The sequence below is a fragment of the Balaenoptera physalus genome (assembly GCF_965194825.1).
Source record: "Balaenoptera physalus genome assembly, chromosome: 4".
Lineage (NCBI taxonomy): Eukaryota > Metazoa > Chordata > Mammalia > Artiodactyla > Balaenopteridae > Balaenoptera > Balaenoptera physalus.
In genome coordinates, this window is record NC_138891.1 from 98,941,012 (window position 1) to 98,967,242 (window position 26,231).

Here is a 26,231-nt window from a genome sequence, read left to right on the forward strand (position 1 = left end):
AATATTTGTTTAGAGCAACTAACTATAATGTATTTTGTAAAATATAAATATCATGGACATGGAAATATAGACTTCCAGTTATAAGACAAATAAATGCTCGGGATGTAATGCACAACATGATAAATGCAATTAACACTGCTGTACAGTAACTATGAAAAGTCGTTAAGAGAGTAAATCCTAAGAGTTCTCATCACAAGGAAAACAATCTTTTCTCTTTCTTTTGTTTTGTGTCTATAGGAGAAGATGAATGTTCACTCAGCTTCTTGTGGTCATCATTTCATGATGCATGTAAGTCACATCATTACGCTGTACACCTTAAATTTATACAGTGCCATATGTCAGTTATATCTCGATAAAACTGGAAGGAAAAAATATATATAAATTTCATGGAACATTTGTTCACTGCAAACACTTTTATTTAATCTTGAACTCTGTGCAGACCAATGGGATTACAAGTGAATTTCAACCAAACAAAATTCAGCAATTTCCTTGTCATATGCATAGCTGAAATTTGGTAGTTGTGGTAGAAGTTGTTCTTAGTAAATAACATGAATGAATTGAATAAAGTAAAATGATAAAATCGCACTCATTCCCAAAATATCTAAGGTTGCAGAGACTAGAAAGTTTAAACCAAGTTAGGTAAAAAGACAAAAGCACATAACTTGTTTCCTGAATGACCTTTATCCAGGTCCTGAACTTGAAGAACTTGGGGTCCTAGGGTAGCCTCTAGATGTGGGAGGGAGTGATAAGGAGGAGGAGATGGCTTGCCTTTGGACTCCAACTTTTCCTGAGGAAGGCTGTCATATTAGAAGCTCTTGCCTTTTCTACTTTTCTGCAATTCTCTGTGTCTTCTAGATGCTTCACTATTGCTCAGCATCTTACGCAAGAAAAGTTGAGAGATTAGGTGACACTCAAATGAGTTAGTTCTGGTCAAAGTTTTGAAAATTGAGAAAGTTGAAATATAAAATACAGCAGGCGCAGTTCCCAGCCAGCCTGGGCACTTCCTGGAAGCAGGATGGAGAGCCCTTTGCCACCAGGGATGTTTCTCCCAATATTTTCCTAGGATGGTGGCAAGGAAGGACTGAAAAGCACAGGAAGGTCTCTTTTCTCTGTCCCATTCTGATTGGCACTTAGTATTTACTCTATCAGTATATCCAGAAGATTAAGCAAGCAAGCCAACTTCCTGAGCTAGCATTTTCTTCTAATTAGCTGGCTATTATGGCGGTAGACTCTTCATTTTGGTATTTTTATAGGAAACTGTGAAACAAACCAAAATTCCCTAAACCAAGCAAGAAATCCTAGCCTTTTCCATCTTCCATAATACTAAGATATTTATTAATGAAATTACTGTATGGATGCATATGTGTCTTTGTGGATTGAAAGGCAAGAGGTAGAGGACACGAGGCTGCCAACTGACTTTTTTTTCTCACTTTTGAACTGGTGACTTGGGGAATTCAGGTGTTGAAGTTTTATTTAGCTAAGATTACTTTGAGCCACATAACCTTGAATGATTTGATGTTAAAAGTCAAGCTCTAGAGTTACTATCACACATGGGCAAAATATTAAATCAACAGCACTTGGAAATAAAAATAATTAATAAATTTCCTCCATAATTGCTCTCCCCTCCGCCTGCCCACACACACTCATATGGCTAATCTCCAGTCAGAACAGCAATCCTACTAAAGTTACAATATGTACCCCTGAAAATTTCTGAATTATATAAGAACTAAAAAAAAAATCTCAACAATTTCTTGGTCAGTAAAAATGTGTATTTGTTCTTTCTCTGTTGCACGGTTTAAGAGTAGCAGAGATCATTCCACAGGACTGTTCCCAAAAATGAATTTAAATACAAAAAAACTTTAGCTCTTAAGCTGGGGCTAAGCCTAAAATGCCAAGTTGTGATAAACTGTCAGCCACAGAGAGGGCAGTCTCTAAATCCACCACTTTTCAACCACAGCTCCATATAGATAATTAGCCCGCGTGGTAACATCCTGCCCTTTGAACACAGGCAAAGCACTGAAAGCAACCACACCACAGCTATCTTGGTATTGGAAGTTCTGCTTCTTTCAGGGGTGGAATTTATTTTGAGGGAGAAAGAGATGGATGTGCTGTCTGGGAGGAAAATCATAAGGCTTTCACAGTTAATCCACTGAACATTTTTTAGAGAAAATGGAAGTGGAGAAAGGAAAGGACAAAGAATTATGTAATAAATGCCAGTTCTTGGAGATGCCTAAGTGAAGGAGGCTGGGAGTGTGGAAGAGACTTTCCTTTTTTTCAGCAAACCTTGCTACAGGGTACAAAGAATTCACAAAAATGAGGAATTGCACTGATAAGCATGCTTTATAAATGCTATTTCTTAGGACTTAGTGGGGATAGGAAACTGAATTGGAGATGAGAGACCTGGGGTGTATGTAGCCGCCTCTCTGTCATGATACACTCCTGTACTTTTCAGGGCCTCCTCTTCCTAAACTATAGGATGAGGGGAATGAATTAGAGGTGGAAAGAGCCTAAATACCTGGAGGAAGCAGGGAGACGGGGGAGTGAGTGGAGTTGGCTGGCCAGAGTTTGCAGTGAACTAGAGAGCGCTACCCTATCCAATGGGGCGGTAGTTGAACTACTCACTTGTTTGCCTGGTTTGGGCAGGTTTTCCAATTTTTCAAGAGAGGCCACACATTGGGACATTTTGTGAAACCTCTTCATCTTGACACTTGATGTTGATTTCTTTAAAAATAGTGTCTGGTAGAAAAAACAAATGCCTCCCTGCGGGCAGAATCCAACATTTAGGCTGCTGGGTGCCTTGGTATCAGATGGTTTCTAACATCTCTCTTGCGCTAAAACATTGTATGGGGGAATTCCCCTGCCTTTATTTGCTTAAATTTCTTGGGGGAATTCCCCTGCCTTTATTTGCTTAAATTTCTAACTCCTGGCATTGTTTCTCTCTACTGTGTCAGTTGATTCATTTAATTATTAAATTCAACAATCTTATATGGAATTTTTAGGCACTACTATGTTAGTGGCTGGCTATATATAAAAATAAGTGAAAAACAAGGACCTACTCTCAAGAAGTTTCCAGTCAACTATTGAAAGTTAGATCTTAATCTGGTGTAAGTGCTTCAATAAAGACAAAACAGACTTTAACCTGGACGGGGTGTGTGGGTGGCAGGTTGGTGAGACACAAGGTCCTCGAAGGACAGTGTTAGAACTAAGGTTTGAAGAATAAATGGTAATTGTTCAGCAGAGTAAGGAGGGAAGTGGAAGGTGTTATCTAGAAGCAGACATTGGCAGCTACAACAGTTAAAGGGCAGCTGTAGGGGGTGATGGTTAAGATCAGCAACTCTGAGCTAACCTGCCTGCATTAAATCCTGATTCTATCAGGTACTAGGTCTGTGATCTCAGACCTAGTTAGGGTTAAGTCACTTAACCTCTCTGTGCTTCCATTTCCTCAAGATAAGTCGGGGATGATGGTAACACTGTCTGTCTTACGAGGTTATGGAGGATATGAAGGGAATTAATACAGGTAAAATGCTGAGAACAGTGCTTAGATATAGTAAGGGCTGTATAGGTAGGTGTTAGCTATTATTTAAAGAGGGAGAAGGAGGATGAGGAGAAGCAGTAGCAGTGGAGGCGATTATGGGCACCTATTCCACCACACTTAACTGCAGTCCTGTTTTTGAAGAATTTGAAAGATAATGATTTTTTGTCTTCACTTTGCTCCAGACCTGTTATGAAAACTAGGCTGCCCAATTGTCCCCTTGCCTGAGATACCAAAGACAGGTCAGGTATAGATAGTTCCTACTAGGCAGATAACAAGTGTAGTGTCTGAGTTCCCACCCCTCAGCCCTTGCCCCACCTGCTTGTCACGCTCGAGCACTCGGTTCAAATGCTCCGTCTCTTCTCACTCCCCTTTCCGTAGAGAACTGGCCACTGCAGCCTGTCTTTGTATTGACTGCGAAGGGCTTTGGCTTTAACATTCAGAGAACCAAAGACATTTCTAGGCGTTGATGGCAGCAGGTTGGCCTTGTGGGAGCGGCTGCAGGACTTAGGCTATATTTTACTGTTGAAGGAAGTAAGATCCACGAGTAATAATAGCTATACGTTTAGGTCAGAAAAATAATCAGCTTAAGATCACATTTTTTAGAAGCTTGATCTTTTCGTACTATTTTCAGGAACTTGAGGAATAATGATAATATTGGATAGTTCACATTTATTTAGTGTTTACCATATTCCAAGACTTGTGTCTGAAAGATTCATGTCCCCCTCCCCCCCACCATAGATCCTTGCTTAATTCAAAACTACATTGAGGGGCTTCCCTGGTGGTGCAGTGGTTGAAAATCTGCCTGCCAATGCAGGGGACACGGGTTCAAGCCCTCATCTGGGAAGATCCCACATGCCGCGGAGCGACTAGGCCTGTGAGCCACAACTACTGAGCCTGCGCGTCTGGAGCCTGTGCTCCACAGCAAGAGAGGCCGCGATAGTGAGAGGCCCGCGCACCGCGATGAAGAGTGGCCCCCGCTTGCCGCAACTAGAGAAAGCCCTCGCACGAAACGAAGACCCAACACAGCCATAAATAAATAAATAAATAAATTTAAAAACAAACAAACAAAAACTACATTGAGTTTTGTATCTGAAAAAACACAGACTCAATTCAACATATGCTTCTTTTATAGTAAGTGCAAAGTAGTAACCTCAAATCCAAAATACCAAATAAATCCCAAATCTTTTTTAGCCACAAGCATTTATTTAAATAAAAAATATTAATTTTCCCCCAAGTGAAGCAAATTTGTAATGTATTTTATTTTGAACAATGGTCATAAAATCTACCAACTGGCTATGGGGGGGCAGGAAGCTCCATAGAAGAGCTCTCTCAAGTGTCTTGAGCCCTGAGGTCAGACCTTTATCTTTGGGAATTCTCTGCACCTGGTTCATAACTGTGTACAAAATAGGCTTTATAATTGCTTGTTGGACAAACATTGGGTTGGCCAAAAAGTTCGTTTGGGTTTTTCGTAACATCGCACAGAAAGACCCGAACGAACTTTTTGGCCAAGCCAATAAATGAATGGCACCGTATTTTTATCCCATCTTCTCCCGCCTTTTCTAAATGTGATCTTGGGTGGTGGGAAGGCTGAGAGAGCATTACGGTTTCTGAATACTGGATCAACGTGCCTCTTCTCTCTGTCCACTGTTCCCATTCTCACTCCTGATTTTGTGTTCCAGTGTCCCCTGCCAACTCACAAGAAGGAAAAATCCTACATATTAGCCTTGCTTCCTTAGAAATCGAGTGCTCTTTTTGCTTTAAAAATAACAAACTTTGTAAAGACAGGGAAGGCTTGATTGAAGGTAACATAATCTTGAGATTGGTGATAATTGTCATTCATCGCAGGATGCTTGTAGTAGTCTCTATGGCTGCTCTAAAGGTCTTAGACTTGGCCTGAGCTGAATGACAGTATCACGGAGGCATTTTTCTAAATCCCCAGTCTTAATATTCAATTTAGGACTCTAGACCTCAAGTGAAAAATCTCTGAAGTTCTCATCCTCCATAAAGGTAGCCTCTGAGACTCCATTTCCTTGTTTGTAAAACCAAGAGTGTCAGATTAAATGGTCCTCAATGTTCCTTTCAAGTCTAAAAACTCACCGTCCTTGGCTCTACCCAGTCTAGTCCTTTTTTGTTCTGTCCTAATTATGCCAGACACTGGAAAGAGTCAGGCAATAGGCTGTGGAATCAAGTATTAACATGAAATTGGATGGAGGGTGAGAAGGAGGAGGAGAGATGAACATGTGATGATTTCATACTCATGTGAACTCTTCAACAACACTTTGCAGAGTCCCACAATTCTTTTCTCTGTGATTGACTGTTTTGTGGGCCACATCCTTGCCATGAATTTCTGTCTCCTCACTGTGGAAACCAGCCAAGGACACACTACGGACCACCTGCTCACTTTCTTACACAAGATGACTCCCCAGACTTATTTTCTTTGCTTTCTCCTCCTGCTGGTTTATGGCTTTCCCTTATGTAGCAATAAAACTCTTGGAGAGTCCTCTTAGGGATGAATTAATGCCACTTAAGTATAGTTCCATTAGCTGCCCTTTGAAGGTTCTGCTTAAAAATAAAGGGGGAGTTGGGGCAGCTTGGTGCTTATTGAAATTTTCCTTCCCTTTGCTTTAACATTACCACTGCTCTGAAACTCTTAGTTACACTCCAAGGGAGCTTTGCTAACAATAAAAAAGTGTCTGGGAAATACTGTCAGAAGACAAACTCACCATCTTTCAGTATTTTTTTTCCCCATTGGAAAGGTATTTACATTATAAAGAGGCCCAGCCTGGCTTGTGTGAGTTTTCCTTGTATTCTTTTAAATATTCAAATTTATAAATAATAAATAGAAAGTATGTCTGAATTCCAGAAAGCAAAGCACTATCTTGTTCTCCACCCTAATAGCAAACAGATTAAGGATTGGGTGTCATGATCCCATTTCAGCTTTGTGTAGTCTACAATTTATTTTTACTTTCCCCACGTTTTGTTTTATATTTTATTAATTCACCTGAATCTTATACTTAATCTGTGTCTGCTCTGGAACAGAACATCCTATGGGGTTCAGTTTCCCCTTCTCACCGTCCTAGCCCTGAGAGTTGGAAAACAGGAGTGTCTGTCCTGAGCTCGACACTTGCCTCTGTGTGGCCTTGGGTAAGCCATTCAGCTTTTCTAGGCTTCTAGCTTCTCTGCTGTAAGAGTAATAGAATCTGGATATTGAGGGGAAAAAAATCTCCAAAGAGAGGGGGTTTCAGCTACTGTCATGGAAATTACCATTAAAATAAAACATTTTCATTTTTTTCCTTCTTTTGTTTGCTTGAGAAGCGAAGCTGACCAGACAACATGCAGTGAGGATTGGGGTAGTGTCACCATGACCCATGACCCATTTCACTGAGCTTATTACCACATACCACTTTAATTTTCTTATTTATCCCATTCAACAAACATTTTGTGAACCACCATGCTAGGAACCATGAAGGATTCAAGCACAACTAAGATGTCACTTCCACCTCAATGGCAACCCAAGGCAAAGACAAAGTCTGAAAAAAATGCAAAGAAACCGGTCTTGCTTCCTGTCTTGATCCCGCTTCCTGTTTATCCCCTTTTCTCTTATACTTGCTTCTTCCCTTTCCCTTGTCCTTTCCCAACTCTGTCCCTAATTCCTTTTCTCTTTTCCAGGTTTCTGATTCCTACCTGGTATTTACAACCTCATCAGCCCATTTCAAACCTGAGTCTGAATAAAAGCCAATGTCTTCAAGGGCCAGAGTGGGACACATGAATCAAATCATTTTCCCTCTTCACTGGATTCAAGGGCAGGGTCTTTATAAGCAAGGAGGAAGTGCCATGTGGGATGACTAGGGTGGTGTTGAAAAGCACCCATCCCTACCTGGAACCAAAATACCTCCTCCATAGGTCTGCTAAGTGCCCACAATTTCTGTTAAATTTCCAGAACCTGGGAAAGCTAATACATTCCAGAGGTTTTTATGACAAATGACTGATCTATAATGTAGAACAGGACCCAACGCACTGGGACTCAGGCAATTGAGAAGAATGGGGCCTGGGGCAGTTTAGGGGCTCTGGGTGGGTTGCCCTGGCTGGGAATCGGTAGATAGTAAGATGGAGGTACAAGGTAATAAGTATCTTAGGGAAGTCAGAGGCATGAGGTGGAGGCATGAAGCTTAGCCTTGCCACGAAGAATCTCTAGCAGCTCCTGGGGAGAAGGGCTGGTCATGATGGCATGATGAATTTTTGTCTGCCACATCCCCACTGAGAGGCAAGAGCTCATGTATTCAAGAAGGGTCCCCTCCAGTAAAGCTCCGTGGAGACTGACTATAACCAGCCCTAACGTGCTTGAGATGAACAATCTTGGTCATTTGCAAGACTCAGACCCCAGCCCTCCCTCGCCCCACCATGCCAGGGGAGGGACCGATGCTTCTCAAACATGCACATGGATGGGGCAAATCCTGCCACCAGCTCACTGCATTATTTATCTGGAGGTGCAAGGCTAGTACCCCATCTCCCAGATAGGAGAGGTGCTAGTGCTCCCCTCAGTCACAATTGATGAGTATCCAGGAAGGGGATTGGAGCCAACGTTCTGCCATGTTGTCGAGCTATTTGATCTCAGCCTCTGATCACACCAGAGGAAGGGCTGGTGCTTCCCTAGTCACACAGTTTAAAAGCCTCACAGGCAGCTTCCTCTCCTGGAGTCTGACTTCCAGGCCTGCTGGATCTTTGTGCATGACCCTTGCCTGGAACGTGCCAAGGACAAGGGGGAACCCTCACACCTGCTACTGCTCCTCCCTCTGTAAAATTTCCCTATAAACACTGCTTGGTCATTTGCCTTTGTTTGTACAACAACCAGCAGATCCTCCCCCAGTGCTCCACTTGGGGATTGGAATTCTAAGATATAAGGAAGGCAGAGAAATGCTTTCATCCATTAATTACTTAATTCATTGATCCATCCATTCAACATTGTTCAGTGCTCAGCAAGTGCCAGGTTCTGTAGACACAACACTGAGTGGAGAATGAGGTCCCTGTCCTGGAATGACTCATTGTCTAGAGGGGTTGGCCAGCTGAGCAGTTGACTGCTCAGACTTCTTCCCTGGGTCGGTTTCCATCTCGGTGGAATTAGTCACAGGGAAACGTTCAACTCCTGTTCATGTGTGTTGGGCTGACCAACTCACTTGGAGGATAATTGCCAGCATTTTTACAATCTCATGCTGGCTTCTCTCCATCTTCCAGTGTGTGATTGGGCTTTTTCTGCACTCCAGTCCTTGATGTGTATCCACAAAAAACAAACTTATTTTAATATCAGTCTCAACAAGACTTGCAAAGAATGCAAGTGGAAGACATTGCATAGCGAACATAACTTTTGAATTATCTCTATGAGCATCTGGCCTTATACAGAAGCATATTTAAAAAATGAGTTATCCATGAGAAGTCTGAGTCAGGCGAAGAATTCCTAAACCTACATATTATTTAGCATATAATAATATATTCTGAATTTTTTTAGAGTAATCTGATTCTCACTGCTGAACTCTACTTGTTCCAGCTGCTACCAAAATCAAATGATAAAACATTTTCACAAACATGTGAAGAAAATTCCTTTTTATATATGTTTATCCTCTACCCACCTACCTATTCATCTTCCAATCTATCATTTCTCTCTCCATCCACCTGTAGTTTTCGATGTGGACATAGTGGTACAGAGACACAAAGCCTGGCTATTTGCTTGGTTCTGAGTTCTGACTGGGTAGAGAAACGGGTATTTCCAGGACCTGTTAAAGGAACTTTTGGATTGAACATAAAAAATGTAATTATGTATTACAATTTACATGAGAATTTTCCTTCAAAGAGCTCAAGTTACTATAAAGTTAATTTAAAATAAAGATCCTCAAAATAAAGATCTTTTGTGACTAGAAATTATAATAGGTAGCCTGAATTTTAATTTACTTTGTGTCCTGTCAGATTCATGAAACATACAGGTATAGACAACAATCAGAGCAGAAACAATATACTAAAGCTCAGCAGAATCCTGTTAGAGGAGGGTTTGACTCACTCCTGGCTACCAGTGACCTTAACATCTGGAATAGTCTCACTGTGAAATGGAAACCAGACATTATTCTTTGTTCCGACACTGGCACTACCAGGGGTTAATTGAAGTCTTGTCATTAATTCATTGAACACATATTTTGTAATGGCTGAGAATGTTTTAGGCACTGCCAATTCTATTATTAATAAAAATATTAAGAGTAAAAAAACTTGAATAAATGTTTACCAAGTGCCAGACACTGTGCTAGGTGCTTTACATAAATTATCCCATTTAATACAATCCCAACAACTATGGGAGGTAGGTGCTATTATATTTATTTTGCAGGCATGGAAATGAGTGCCCAAAGAGGCAGAGTGTGTGTGTGTGTGTGTGTGTGTGTGTGTGTGTGTGTGTGTGTGATATATATATATATACACACACATATATATGTGTGTATACATATATATACACATATATATGTATATATATGTGTATATATATGTATACACACATATATATGTGTGTGTATATATATATATATATATATATATATATACACACACATATATATGTTATATATAATCTTTTGTATCTTGGCTTTTGTAAATAAGACTGGTAGTACATTTCTTTTTAACTGCTGAATACCACAGTTTATTTATCAATGTTCTCCTTTTAGAAAAAAGTTTTTATTTTATATTGGAATATACTTGATTTACAATGTTGTGCTAGTTTCAGATGTACAGCAATGTGATTTAATTATACATATACATATATCCATTCTTTTTCAGATTCTTTTCCCACATAGGTTGTTACAGAGTTCAGTGTGCTCCTTTTAAAACCACATTTGTGACTTTCCAAACTTCTCCCCTGACTTAAACTGCAACTGGACTCTGCTAGCAGCAATCAGGTAATTTAAGAAACCAGTGTCGGAGGGTATTCATGACTGACAGTGGTGTCATTGGGTTACTCTTCCTGGATAAGACATTTGTCTTTTAATAAAGTTCCCATCACCTCAAGGAGGACTCTGTGACGAGGAAGTCCAGGAGCGTGAGAATCACTAGGGAGATCTTTGGGGCAAGGTGGCCTCTGGATGCCTCTCGGATCACACCAGAAGGGCACCTCATCCCCAGAGAGGGGGCAAGCTAAGATTCCTTGAACACCAGCCTAATGCCACACTTTGGACCATTAGCACCTTCACAGTTAGCGTGCTGGGATTCACGACTGGAAAACACAGAAGAGGACCTGGCTCACTCTCCGCTGTGCAGGATTAACATAAATCACAAACCCAGCTTGACGAGCTAGGAAGGTTACAGCTCAAATATGCCTGTTTTGTAGAATGCACCCTAGGCTGGAGGAGTGTTAATTTCAAATAGCGTTTACTTTGCCTGGTATCTATTTGTTCAGAATTTATTAAAGGATACTTTTTTTTTTTTTTGCCTCACCTGGGTAATGACGGTCATTATGGACTCCTGAGCTACTGAATGTTTCTGAACGGCTGAATCATTACATTTAGCCTAGTGATGCTGAAACTATACTTCTAGTTAGAATTAGTGTATTATGTTATAATTATTTTAAAGTTGATGATCATTGTATGTATAATGTGAGAAAGGAATTCTTCTTCTGACTCCATTTAACATTATTAGAGTGTGATTCTATAAATATTATCATTGAAAAAGATGTAAATCAGAGCACAGTACTCTTCTGCTGAAATCCCTCCAATGTCTTCCTATTATTCTTTGCACAAAGTCCAAACTCCCTTCATTGCTTTCAGACCTTGATCTCATCTGGTCCCTGCCTGTCCCTCATTCCACCTCTACCTGTTGATTAAGGGCCAGACACGCTGACCTCCTCCATTCATTGAATTCACCAATTTGCTTCTGCCAGGGCCTATGCACAAGCTGTTCCTTCTGCCTGAATGGTCTTTTCCCAACTCTGTCATGGCTAGCTAGCATGGCTAGCTCCTTTTCGTGTCATGCAAGTCTCAGCTAAATGCCATCCCCCAGAAAAGCTTTCCTTGACCACTCTGGCCGAGGCAATGTTCAAATCTGGTCATTCTCTGTCACACTGCCACATTCATAACATTTCTCAATAGCTGAAATTATCTTGCTCATTTATTATATTCATTGTCTATTCCTCCTGCTATGTCTATAAAGTTTGTGAGAGAAGGAACCTGGCCTGTCTCATTCAACATGCTGTTTCCCAGTGGCTGGCACGTAGTTCGTGCTCAATAAAAATCTGGAGAATGACTAATTGAATGGATGATACCATGGATGGTAATCATTGTTCTCAGGGTATGGTTCTGTGTCTTGTGAGTGTGTGTTCCTGCATGTGTACACCTCTTGGGGGAAGCACTTTGCTGTTCTCTCTTTTGTTGTCACCTCTGCTACCAGGTAGCACGTGGCAGTACATTGGCTACTTTAAGTTCTTTATTCCCTAGGGCTTAGCGCAACGTTTGGCACCTAGTAGTTATTTCATGTTGTTGAGTGAATGGATAAGTTTGTAGGCAATGCTGATGAATCGCTTTAAAAAACAGCCTATGCCATGTTGGCATATAATCCAACCTCATGAGCATTGGTCTCTAGTGAAGCTGCAGTCTCACTAGCCTTCCAAATTCCCTGCTGACTCATTCTGCTTCTCCAGTGAGCCTAGGAATGGAGGGCAGCCTGCCAAGGAGGCAGATAGCAGGATGGCTGCCCTTACTGAGAAGCCTTGTCGATCCAGCTTCCCTGGCAAAATGATGGCAGTCTACATCAGGGGTTCGCCCCATGGTTCTACGTTCTGGGAAGTTTTGGAAGAATAGGATAAAGACTGACAGTTATTGAATGCCCACCATGTGCTAGGCAGTATGTTACGTGCTAGACATATATCATCTTAATCGTGACAACACTACTGTGAAGAGTTGCTTTTATTTTTTAAAATAGGTGAGGAGCCAGAGATTCAGAATATTGAGTTACTTGCCCAACTTTACATAGGCGATAGTGGCAGAACTAGGATTGCAACTTCTTTCTGACTCCAAATGCTGCGCCCTTTGTACCACAGGCACCGTAAAAACAACCAAATAGCAACAGAGTCCCCTCCTGCATGATTCATTTGGGTTAATAAAGCCCTCTTCTGAAATGCAAATGCTCTCGGATAGAGTTATCCGATTAAGTCATTCACATACTTGTGTTAATAATTTTGAGAAGATGAACTTTTACCTATCCTCTAACGGAAGTCATTATCCTATGAGAAGGTACAGGTTGGAATGGAGGGCTGGAGAATTTCTGAGAGGGTGACCCCTCAAGGAGGAGCAGACGTGGGTGGGGTGAGAGTCTCTGGGCGATGAGAAGGGAAAGGGTGGTGGTCTGAGGACTGTGTCACGCTGGGTCTACCTGACATTTTGTATCAGGTATTTGGAAGGCAGTTTACTGGGAGGTCTGACCGGAGGATGGTAAGTGTGAGACAAGGCATGGCAGGGTGGTTACATGTATGGGATCTAAACCAGATACTTAGGGTTAAATTCTCCCTCTGTCACTCACGGTCTGGGTGACCTTGGGCAAGTTACTTACCTCTCTGCACCTGCCACTCTTTACCTATAAAAAATGGTGATAACTAGTGTTATATATTACACTTGGGTGTTGTAAAGAGTAAGTGAAGTTTTCCCGTATACAGTGCTCTGAACAGTGCCTGGAGTTAGTGATTCATAAATGTCAGCCCTTGGTGTGCAACTGCCCATGCCACCTGAAGGCCTCACTCTGCCATCAGCTGATTATAAACTGTCAGTCTCATGTGGTCATTTTAGTACGTGTAGAATCAGACCAGATGGTTTGGTGCTTGATGGTGGGGACAACTGGGGTAAAAAAAAAAAGTCTCTTTTGGAGCTGCTTAGCTCTCTAGAGTTTGGGTTTGTGGGGTTCCTTATATCCAGGAATGTAGTACATTTCTGGCTAATATTTGCCCTTGCGACTCTACTATTAATTTACCTTAATGTCACCAGTTACTTTTTCAGTTTGAGAAAAGGAAAAATTTCAACTATTTGAAATACTTAATAATAATAGTTAATCTCATTTGAGATGAAACTAGTTATGTGCCAATTTCAATCAAATTTTAGTTATGTGCAGACGAGTTTCCATTGTATTTTACAAATTATGACAATCTCCTTATATCACAATCAAGAGGAGAATGGGGCAACATTCCTTTCACAGATCCTGGAATTTGAAATTATTCTAGTGTTGGTTTCTCACGCTGATTCTGAGATATATGTCTTATTATTATCGTTAATATTATCTTGCTTCTAGCTCCTTTATTTTGGGACATCTGCTTTGTCTTTTGTAGTAACTTGCACTTCCATACTTTGCACGTTGTGATTCGAGATGCAGTGGCAGGATGCATTATACATTGATCTGCTTTTTGATAATCAACTTAAATGGTGATGATGGGCTGCAATGTATTTGGGTTGGAGCAAAATGTTCATCCTAATGAAATGTAACTTTATGAAAGAAACGCTCCTAATCCTCTCAAGGACTGAGCCAGATCATCAAAGGTAAATGGGAGGTATTTGAGGTTTCTTTTCTTCTTTCTTTCTCTTCCCCCCCCCCAAAAAAAAACATGTTGGGTCCACCAACTGTTACCAAGAGCATTATTAAAAATCATGTCAGCTCAGAGTTATTGTTGTTTCTGAAGAAAATATAAATGTATTTATTTTTAAATCTGGACATATGAAGTTTTAAAAATATTGTTGTAAAGTTCTCCTGGCTACTTTTCCTTAGCTCTTTTCCAAGTTTTGGGCTGGAGAAACTTAAAAATGTCTCCGTGCCAAAGTTAAATATTAAATGAAAACCTTGTGTCTGAGGAGCTCCAGGATTTATAAACTGTGGCAAAATTGGTAAGATCTCAAATCACCAGAGAAAGAAATTTCTAAAGGGAATGGGGTTGCATTGTAAATGGTGTCAGTTCTGAGCTGTGGTATAAAACCCACAGGGAAAAGATGGACCATGGCTCATTTTAGGCTTGGAGGAGGCACCATCTCTTTGAAGTTATCAAGGTCCTTACTTATTGTTGAGCTAGTACACAAAAAATATTTGAAAGAGTTAAAGAAGTTAGTACTTTACACAAATGTGCAATGTGATATCACAAGAAAGTCTCCCTCCCTAAGAAGACATCATCTTTAACTATCAGTAGCACTGGCTTCCTAAAGTCAAATCCAGTTATTATGGTGAATATTAATTTTAGTAGTACCATATTTTTCCTCAAGATTTATTATCTTCTCTCTCAAGGAAAACACTAGGGGAAATTGAATTATCCATGAAAGATTATACAATGAACCAGGAATATAAAAGTTTAGTTTTCATTTCTTAGTTAATTCTAGTGATAATTTGCTTCCCAGCGATTGGTCGAGATGTTTGAGTTTCAGTTCTTCCTTCCGAAGTGTATTGCAGTGACTGGGGGCCATGTACTGAGAGGGGCCTTCAAGGCAGAGAGAGCCTGTGGGCTGGGGATTCTGAACCACCTGGATTTGGATCCTGGCTCTGCCACTTACCAGCTGTGTAACCGAGGAACCTCCATTTCTTAGCCTGGAAAGTGGGAATAATAATTCTTATTGAGATCATAGTAGATAATAAATGTCTTATAGTGACTTGGTAAGTAGCAGAAACTCAAAAGAGGGTAGCTATCATGATAAGCATTTATATAGCTTTGCATTCTTGCTATTGCCATAGTTCGTAATATCCAATAGGATATTAATATATCTTTTATCAACCAATTCTGGTATCTTAGGCACATCCATAAATAAAACCATCCTTAAAAGAAATAATCTGCCCTGGGTTTGTTGAGCTAGCATCTGATATTTACATATGCTTGCATTGAATTGTGTTTGAAACACCTTCCTGAAACAAAAATGTAATTTTGATGTTTCTGAGTAGGCGTCAGAAGAGAAATCTGTTGTGTTGGATTGAGGATATTAAGGTATTGAGGATCTCTAGAAGAAATAAAATGAGATATTAATAAATTAAGGAAAAACTATAACAGGCCAATGAGATTGTGTGGAGAAATATACAAAAGAAATAAGAGGAAACTATGAAATGTTAACATTCTTAGACTGGAAGCCAAGAACATGGATACAACCAAAAGGAGTTAACGGAACAACTGAACATCACTCTGGTTACTTTGCCAGCAGGAACCCCTGCCTTATGCTAATGATATTACAATGAGAAGCCCACATGCCGATGAAGTAAACAGTAACTAGAAGTAGTACCATGAGTGCTCCAAGCTTCACTGTGAAGAATGGCCTGGGGAGGAGTCCGGGAAGGGTTCCTACAGCAAAGGTTAAGATCATGAAGGAAGGAATTTAGACTCCAAAAAGGATTTAAACTGGTGTGTGTGCTTTGGAACATTTTGGATACGCAGTCCTGCTGTAATTTCCTCTGGCTTCATTGCATAAACAAAAAAACACATGCTTGAGGGTTCCCATTGAACTATCTGTCCCACTAGATACCCTTTGCTGAATGGATGTGATGTTGGTCTGGGACTTGTGCAGTTTATTCCCTTGGTGTTTGTTGGTGTGACTTTGATCAATTGTGGCAGACTACAGCTAAGATTGTGGTCCCTGCTCCTTAAATTCTTAGAAGGGTGAAGCCTGCTAAGAGTAGGGAGGAAGATAGTGAGTCAGCTGATTCTGTGATAGCCAAGACCTTGTCTCTAAACCATATTTTCATGACATAACTTATTATGTTGCTTACACTTGGTGGCTAATGCAGCAGGTATTACATTCTATTATTTCTGGTTTTATTTTGTTAACTAATATTATCAATAACTATTCTCTTAACCGTAAAGAAAAAATATGGTTAACTACTTTATCAATCCCTAAAAATACAACTATTTTATGTGCTGAAAGAAACCATATTTGTTCTTAAATTATGGGATGGTTTGGCATGACAGCTAACATTCATGGAGAATTTACTATTTGCCAGGCAGTACTGAAAACATTTTATATTAATTCATTTAACCACCTTGTGTTGATTAACTTATTTAATCCTCAGAAAATTCCCCCTGATACAGAAACTATTATCAAAATCATTCCTATTTACCTGTGAGGAAACTGGGGCATAAAGAGTTTAACAAGTGAAAAGCCCCACAGACAGTAAGTAGCTGGATTGGGATTTGAACTCAGGGAGGCTGCCTCCAGGGTCTAGGCACTTAACTATTATACCACATCACCTCTTTGAATAGGAATTTTGAATATAGAATAGACTTTGGAACATACATAAACTTTCCATGTGAATGCCCGCCCACAATGGTTGAATTTGGAATTTTTATGCAAATGTTATTCTGCTCTTTATATTCATTGAGCTTCCAGATTAAAACTGAGGGTTATTGAAGAATATGGCAAAACTTTATTTATTTAAAAACTTCTGAACACCTCTTATATGTAAGGTACTCTAATAAGAACTGAAAATAAAGAAAAGTAAGACAAAACCCCTAATCTTTTGTGAACCTTAAAGACAAGAGAATAAATAAATTTTCATTATACAAAGTTCCTCTTAAAAAAAAAAAAGTCCCAATAGCTGTTGAGAGAATTTGGGGCTGTTATGGTTTCCTTGAACTCCTTTTTTTTTTTTTTAATGATGCAGTATTCAACAATTTATCTTAAAAATGACTTTAATAATTTTAGCATCGGTAAAAAAACCACTGCTAATACACAAATTGAAAAGGACTTAATACCAAGTCCTTGGTTCCACATTGCACTTCATGGTGACAACTATTGGAAGCTTTTCTCATCCCACAGCAAACAGAAAGTCCCAGGTCAGCCAAAGAGACACTCACTCTTCCAGGTCAAACCTCCAACTACTAGGGGCAAATGCATGGTTGCTGGGTGAAGCAGGGCCGAGCAGATGGTGAGTAATAGCTGAGCTGGCCAGTCCCTGGGTGGTAGACCATCCCAAGAAGTAGTAGAATGTGTTGCTAGTGCACAGACTCTAGTGCCAGTGTTCAAATCCCAGCTCTGAATCTTATTACCTACATGACCTTGGGCAAGGCTTTTTTCCAAAATCTTTTTATGCCTCACTTTCCTCCTCTATAAAATGAAGATAATAATAATAGCTACTTTGTAGGGCTTTTGTGCAGATTAAATAAGTAAATATAGGTAAAGCTCTTAGAATAATGTCTAGCACAGAGTAAGTGCGATATAAGTAAGTATTAGCTGTTTTTATTGTTGTTATCATTACTGACAGAGGCAGAAGTGGATCCAGGGCACTAGACAGGAGGGAGAATCACAGTCTACCTCACTTGAAACAAATGTAAACCCAAGGAGCCCACTCTTCCCTCCCTCCCATCTCCCAGAGTACATTTCTCCAGGTCTTACTTGTTTCATCTTCTAAGGAAATTTATGACAACGAAATATGTACTTATACTCCCTCCTTTTAATTAAGTTATTTCCATGTTAGATAATAATCCATTGTTAATGATGTCTCCTTTTGAATATTTAACAGATTTTGTTTCTTCATTGGCTTTGGACCATGGAAACTGGAGCGGGAAATCAGATGACTGTACTTGCAATTCAAAGAGCAAACTGAATAATCCTCAGTCATACTGAGGTGGAGATGCCTTGCCTTATGAGAAACCATGGATCTTGAGCCTCTAGTTCTAAATATCCTTCTGAGATGTCTTTCCCTGTTACTTGGAAATGATGGATAAAACATGTCCAGTATAAGGTCAATTCTTACTTAGCCGTTACAATAAAGGGGACATTAAGTCCAAGTACTACCTGGATCAGGCCAAGAGGGGCCTCTGCTCTGACCTTCCTGAAGCTGTGCCTTCTCCACATGCCATGGGGTGAGGAGCCCAGGGATTGTGCTGTCCAGAGCCTACTTTCTTCTAGACCATGCTCGGGTACACATACCCTAGAATTCTCTAACCGGATGATCTTGAGTTCTTTCTAGTGACTTCACAGGCTTCTTCTCAGGGCTCAGTCTCATGAGATGGACTGTCCCCCTGGGGTGTACACCTCTGGGTCCAACATGGGGCCAGGGAGCAGCTGTTTGTTAGTGGTTGTGAATGGGGTTGGCTGTGCAGGTGGTGTCTTCACATGCCTGTTGTGAAACCTCTTGTGGTCCATGGCTGAGCTGGAGGTGGGAACAAATGAGCCAGGGGTAGGCTGGCCTCCCTGTGCCTCTGCATTCCTGTGCAGCACTTCAAGGAGTCTGAGAATTCCAAATCTGAATGTGGCCTTTCAGATTGCTATGAATGTATATTTGCCAAGGCAGAGGATAAAACATAAGCTATTTAACAGTTTGTTAGCTTGACCCACAACTTTATATATATATATATTTCTTTTTAATGTGGACCATTTTATTTATTTATTTATTTTTAAACATTATTTATTTATTTTAGGCTGCGTTGGGTCTTCGTTGCTGCGCGCGGGCTTTCTCTAGTTGTGGTGAGCGGGGGCTACTCTTCGATGCGGTGCGCAGGCTTCTCATTGTGGTGGCTTCTCTTGTTGCGGAGCACGGGCTCTAGGCGTGCGGGCTTCAGTAGTTGTGGCACACGGGCTCAGTAGTTGTGGCTCGCGGGCTCTAGAGCGCAGGCTTTGTTGCTCCGCGGCATGTGGGATCTTCCCGGACCAGGTCTTGAACCCGTGTCCCCTGCATTGGCAGGCGGATTCTTAACCACTGTGCCACCAGGGAAGCCTAATGTGGACCATTTCAAAAGTCTTTATTGAATTTGTTACAAAATTGCTTCTGTTTTATGTTTTGGTTTTTCCGCCGTGAGGCTCTTAGCTCCCTGACGGGATCAAAAGCGCACTCCCTGCATTGGAAGGCGAAGTCTTAACCACTGGACCGCCAGGGAAGTCCCGATCTGTAACTTTTAAATACTTAAATGTATGGTATGAGGGCCTCCACTTGTACTTTTGCCCAAAGCATCACAAATGTTAGGAGTGGGCCTGATTAACATGGATACACATAAAAAATTCCATGCTAAAATGTCCATGATTTTCTTTGCTGACACAGAAGCGCCCAAGAAACAGAGCAGGCTGTTCAAAAGCAGAAGCCGAGGAGGACTGACAAAATACCAGGGATGGCTATCCATTACCATTTTTCTTCTTTTTTTTTTTATCTTGCAAATGAGATCTCTGGAAAGGGAAATATGATTATAATTTATAAATCAAAACCAATAATGGGACAGTTTCACTGGAAGAAAAAGCAGAAGACAGCAGAGGGAAAATCCCCAGACATCAGTTGCACCAAACATGGTATGTATCTGCTCTCTGTCAGCCAAAGCTTGGTGTCAGAAAATTATTGCTGGAATATCTGGAATTCTTAATTCCAGGAAACCTGGGGGCTTCTGGGCAGCATATGCGAAGTTAAGAGGCAGGAAATAGTTCATCTTCTGTGAAAGTCACAAGAACAAAGAACAAGGTATTAGCAAGCTAGTGACTAGGCGTGGCCAAGTGAGTCTGTTTTCTTCTTTTCATGTTTCTTATGTTTTCTCTAAATGTCTGAAGCCAAAGCTTTTTGGAGAAGGAGAGTACATCTTCCTTCTCCCCTCTGAGTTCCTGGGGGAAGGTTGCCTGTGCCTACTTGGCGTGGTGCTGTTTCTGGCGTGCACACAGCTGCCAACCACTCCTGACTCATCTTCAACACAGGCTGCTCATTTATTCCTGGGCCACATGGAGGACTAGCAAAAGCTAGTGTAGAAGAAACTAAGTCTTAGATTCTTTCCATTTAGATTTCAATCCTGAGGACCACCTGGGGACTCCTTTGATGAACCTCTTCATTTACAGTCATTGTGGCCTCTGGCAAATCACTGAATCTCAAGAAGCCTCAGTTTCTTAGGTGTATCATGAGAATAATGACAACCTACCTTAGAGGATCATTGTGAAAACTGCCAACAAAGTGCCTAGTTTACAATAGATGCTTCCCAAAATGTTTTGGAGCCTCTTCCAAATAATGTAGTATTTTAAAATTGGTCTACATTTATATCAGACACATGTTGTTTCTTTTTGTATTTAAATACAACTCTTACGTAAATAAATTTTAAATTATTATCTAAATAAATTCAAATTATTATTTAAATACTCTTCTACGTGTACCCCTCCTGGAGTTTATTCCATCACTGTCTCTACATACATGTCTGGGGTATAGGTCTAGGAAAAGGGCCAAAATGAAACTAGAGGATGTCGTTTGATTATTTTCTGCCTGTCTTCCAAGGAACTCCTGAGTTTAAAATGCATCTGGCTCCCATTTCCTGCAGAATTTTGCTTATTTGAAATGTTCAAGAAATCAACTGATCCGACTTCAAACAGACTAGGTTCTGCTGGCCTTGGAAAAGCCCAAACCCCTGTTTGTGTCACTCCCAAGTCTGGACTTCACAAGCAGCCAGTTCCTTTCATACCTTAGTAAAGGACTTCTTTTTGGCTGTGTACTCTCTGTGCTGAGCCAAGTGTCAGGCTGGGAATTGAGGCAATAAATCTCTGTGAGTCTTCATATTTGGAATTTCTCCTGTTGCTTCTGATAAGGAAATGACAGAGTCTCTCAGCTCTATGCATGAACCTCAGAGAAATTTGTAATCCAAATCATGTTTTGCTCACGAAATGGAAACAAAAAGTGCTAAACCTGGCTTTGAGTTAACCCAGATGGTTTTGAAGGCCTGGGTAGTGGACAAGGAAATTATCTTTGTTGACTGAACTTGCAAAATTTAAAAATGAAAACAAATTTCTCTCTATCTTTTTAAAAATTCTGATTAAATCTTTCTTAATGGGTGGGGTGGATGGCAGCAAAATTCTTCCGAGGTGAAGGTCTTTGCAAAGAATCTTCGCCTTCCTGTAGTAAGAAGAGACCTCACTGTTGGTTGCATGCCCTCCTCTGCCCCTTCCCACATTTACTTTGGTACTTCCAAGTTTCGTACTAAGCCTCAAAGACTGGCTGAAGTGAATATGATTGGTGACCAGCAATTTCTCAGAAATGGAAAGATTTTCCCATAATCTATCCACATTCTCTGAGATGACTAATGAAGCCAGCCCAGGTCTGGCTAACTCCCTGAGTGATCATAGCAAAAAGATATTCTCAAAATAAAACAAGAAAAACTTTTTCTTAAATGTTTCTAGTTGATTTTGAGTATGTTCTATCCAACAGCATCCCTGACAACATTCATTTCTGGCATTTCAGTGCAAGTGGTAAAAATGACTTGGAACAAAAAGCTTCATTCAGCAGCAGTCCCTTGGCCCTAGCTATTGTTTGCCTGAGACCCACTACCATAAATGAAGAGGGGGAGGTTGATTTGATCATCCACGGTCAGAATCCTGCCAGAGTTTGGTTGGCATTGATATGACATCAACTAGCTAGTGGCCTTTTTCAAAGGACCCGTGGTTTTGAGCTATACCATGTGAGAAACCCATTTAAAAATGAGTTTCTTTCTCTCTCCTGAGACTACATTCAGTTCCTGATTTTGATTTTGTTGGCATAGTGTAAAATGGTCAATGATCCTGACACATTCACCATTTGGAGTGAACTGGTCTACCCATTCTTCTTACTACTGATAGGGATAGAATAGCATAGTTACACAGGTAGTTGTAGAAGTCCCAGTAGGGGACTATAGATAGAGAGGGAAACCTAGGAAACTTTGGGAGACCACTGTAAGTTAATGATCGCTCAAGAAAGCTATTGGAATGTCGTGGAACGAAGCAGGCTTGCTTAACTATAAAGCCATAAATAAAAGCACGAGATATGCCCCAGACCATTAGGTGGAAGAAAAATGTCACCACCCTTCTACTGATTTGAATAAGAGCTATGATAATCCTAGTTTGACCTCATAGGGTCAGACACTCTCCTGCCTGATGCGAAGGAGGAACTAGTGATGTAAGCCTCATGTCTACTCGAAGAAGGCAGTCTTTCTTTCCCTTTCCCCTTTCCTTTGACTATAAAATTGTAGCCCACTTAATCCTCAGGGCAGAGCTCCCTTGCCTGCCCGCTTGTGTCTCTTACAAGCATCCTATGTTAATGAATCTACTTCTTGCCTATCACGTTGCCTCTTGCTGAATTCCTTCTGTGCTGAGACAAAAATAACCTGAGCCTCAGTAAGTCCAGACACCAGATGAGTGATTCTAATTAAAGGACTGTGGGTTCGAGCCCCAATCTGGGTTTAGGCTGGGTTCGAGTCCCGTTACGGGGGTTCAAGTCCAAATCTGAGGTGCATGGTATCACTATTGAAGCAATCAGCTTGAGTTTCATTGATTTAACTAGCTCTTTTGGTGTCATGTAGGTACAGCTTTTTAAACTAGTAAAGCAGGCATTATGTGGCTAACAAAAACATTGGTTAATCTAAAAATCATGTACATTTAATCTTGGAATATGTTTTTTACTTATGTTTGAACATGGGTGTGTCTGATGTCCTAAGAATTCATTTCAAAGGAAATATTGATGCCCTAGAGTGAAAAATCTTCCAGACTTTCCATTTTAACTCTTACTTGGTTCTCCCTTTTTCTCCTGTCCAGTCTCTGACTTGGGACAAGGTAGATCAGGAAAGCAGCTTCAGGACATTTCTGGGTTAGAAGTCTTTCTTTCAGTTTTTTATACTTATCATAATAAATTTTGGAAGTTCTGAGAGAACGAAGAAATTATATAGCAAACACAACTTCTTTACTTTGCATTTACTATGCGTTTTTAACATACATTCAGTTAAATATTTAAATATTTCCTTGGTGTCTATTGTGAGTCAGGCATTAAAGATACAGTGACAAGTAAGACTTGCAAGATTTCTATTCTCATGGAGCTTAAATTTTAGTGAAGGGAGTCAGACACAAAAACCAAACCAGATAACTTTAGAGGCAAATACTGTAAAGAAAAGGAACAGGATCTGGTGATGGGATGGGTGTAAAACTGATGCTACTTTACATTTGAATGTAACAAAGGAACCAGTCAGGTGACACTTTGGACAGTGTGGGAGCAGAGTGCCCAGCAGGTGCCAAGGCTAATAATAGTCCTTTATTATGAGGATTAAATGAGTTAATATGTGTAGAGTGCTTACAACAGTCCCTGGCATCCATCAATGCTCACTGCTTTTCATTCTTTAAATAGTCCTTGAGTATCTACCAGGTTCCAGCCTTAGTGCTAGGTGCAGGGAATTAGGGCTGGAGACAGTCCTGACTTTAGGGACCTTGCTCCAGACTCCAGTGCAGTGATTCCCAATGTGTGGTGTGCAGAACATCTGCATCTTACTCATTGGCCTTCCTTGTTCCCAATCTCCTTCCCCACGGAGTCTGACTAGATAGGCTTGGGAAGTGGACCAAAAAACCAAATTTTCTATAAGCTTGCTCCAGTTGATGGTTAGGCCCTCTAAAGTTTGAGAACTATGACCCTACTGCATAGATTGTGACTAATTGGTTCTCTTCAATACGTTACATGTTATAGCATCAAATATGAGCAATTGCCCCAGTGTAAGGAGTACTTCATAGTGCTCGAGAGTAGCTCTGCCCAATCTCCGGAGCCATAAATATCATGGGATTATGTTTCACAGTTAACATCCTGTAATCCCTAGACCTAATTTTTTTTGTTGATCTTGAGCTGGCTGGGGATGTGTGTGTTTTGGATTAACCTGCTTTTGGCCATGGTTTGGAAGGTTTGCCTGACACTCTTAAGTGTCTTTTAAAACCTGCCAAAGGGAAAAAAAAAAGCCTTTTACCTTTTAGGAAGAATGTGCCAACCAATGTTTGCCAAAGGCTCTTGTATCCTGGAAGAAATTCTATTAGTAAGTAGATTAGCCTAACTGAAATTCCTCCCCTGGGCTCCTCCCCATACCTATTTTTAAAGTGTAATGTCACCAAAAAGGGAGATGGGAAAGATTTATTTTCTCTCCTCTTAGCTTTCTAATAGAATGTATCCTATTCATTTTCTCACTTTAGAATGACTTATACACATTTCTAAAAGGTCTTAGAGTCAAGGGTCTCAAAGAACACTGGATACAAGGACAGATTCATGCTGATCCACTTGAGGCTGAGTGATAACAGCCTCTAAAATCCAGAACAGATTCCAGGCAAGCCTATGCCTTAGATACGTGAGGCTTCTGTTTTCTCATCAAATACTTTCCTAAAAGGACGTTTCCTTTTTTGTTTCTTATTTTTCTCTCTTTACTAGCTTCAATCCATAGCAACTCAATAGCTACGGCCAGATAGAATGAGAGCAATGGAAAAAAGACTGCCCTTGAGCTTGAGGTCAGAACTGGTAAGGGTGAATGTATTAATGTAAAAAAAAAAATTTTTTTTTAAGAAGACGGAACAGATGTAAATTTAAGGCAAATTAGAATCATAGACTCTTAGAACTGAGTGGGTGGTCAAAAGAAATCAAATTTTGTGGTTGCCAGCCTGTCAATTATTCAATTTTTTGTTTAACTCTTCAGTTTGATGATGCCCCCTCGACAAAGACTATGAAGACTGGGTGAAATATGTAGGCTACGTAAAAACTGGTGAAACTCAAGATAAAGATCTGTTAATGCTCAGTCAGTGCCAATGAATGTTATAAATATGCAGGGCAATGAGAACCCAGTGCTGACACCAGAGAAAAAGAGTGCATTATACAAGAGCTGCTCCCCCTGAAAGAAAATTTTCTCTTGTAATTTTTATTAGATTTCAGCTGACAATGTGGCTTTTTACATAAAAACAATTAGAAAGAGAAGATTCGTTTCTACTTTCTATTTTTTCCTTTGACTTAGCAATTTATTCCAGCTTTTCTCCATTCATTCAACAAAGATTTGCTGAGAGCTAACTGTGTGCCAGGTACAGTTCTAATTGCTGGGGACACAGCAATAAAGAAGATGGAAAGGTCCCTGTCTTTATATGCCATTAGAATTTCATGTCTTCATCTATAAAAAATCGTAGCTAATTAGTATCCATCATACAAACTAAAATGTTGAAAAGGAGGCATTCTCTGAAAAAGGGGGACCTGGCAAAGGAACCACATTTCCTTGGAATTTGGTGTCCCTTCAGTTTTCTCTACATATAAGTAAAATAATTCCTGTATCCATTTTTAAAATACTGTTTACTTAGTTTTGGTTCTATCCAGATTTACGGTGATTTCGGCTAAGTCTCTGTACCCCCAAAGGGTTTTCTTGCTCTTAGCAATCATATATGGGTGATGTGATGGCACTGTCCCCAGATCTTTGCGGCCACACTCAGTACAACACAGCTGCCTGGAAGTTCAAGACTCTGGTTCCCACAAAAGAGCCACTGGCTCACAAACCAAGGACATTTCTTCCCTGTTTCCACTGCAACATTCTTTCCCAAGAGTATAAATCTCAGGCCAGTATTTAACATTCCTTTGAGCTGAACCATGGACTTTTACCTTACTTCTTGAAAGAGTGGAGAGCTAGGCTTCCATTATGCATATTTATAAACATGTCCTAGACAGAAAGCATGATTTTATAATTCTCCAGTCATGGGTCTTTGAAACTATTTTACAAAAGAATATTTTGAAACATCACACTGGATCAGGCTGATTGTCTGGTTCAGAATTCTGTCTCAGAGTGGGGGTCCACATGGTGGTGGAATATCACTGTTGCTAAACATGGCTCAACCTTAAAAAGCTGGTGACATATCCCATATCCTCTTTTTTTTTTTTTTATATTTTGAATGGTTAGTTTTTTTTTGTTTTTTTATTTTTATTTTTATTTTTATTTTTATTTATGGCTGTGTTGGGTCTTCGTTTCTGT

General features: G+C 40.3%; 2 protein-coding genes across 6 annotated transcripts in view; one reads left to right on the forward strand and one right to left on the reverse strand.

Moving 5' to 3' along the window:
• LOC309660108 (uncharacterized protein) overlaps positions 1-26,231 on the forward strand; it is a 69,870-nt gene that overhangs the window by 30,810 nt on the left and 12,829 nt on the right. The window contains exons 2-3 of one of the 2 annotated variants that reach the window (XR_014263138.1): positions 238-288; positions 13,872-19,782. Coding sequence is in view for 1 of the 2 variants with exons in the window: in XM_082460659.1 (XP_082316785.1) it covers positions 238-288; positions 18,023-18,126 (155 nt within the window). In the remaining variant the exon portion in view is untranslated. The remainder of the gene's footprint in view (positions 1-237; positions 289-13,871; positions 19,783-26,231) is intronic. The other variant, XM_082460659.1, reaches the window with a different exon arrangement.
• The window catches only part of COL8A1 (collagen type VIII alpha 1 chain), a 156,061-nt gene that overhangs the window by 16,505 nt on the left and 113,325 nt on the right, over positions 1-26,231 (reverse strand). The window lies entirely within an intron of this gene.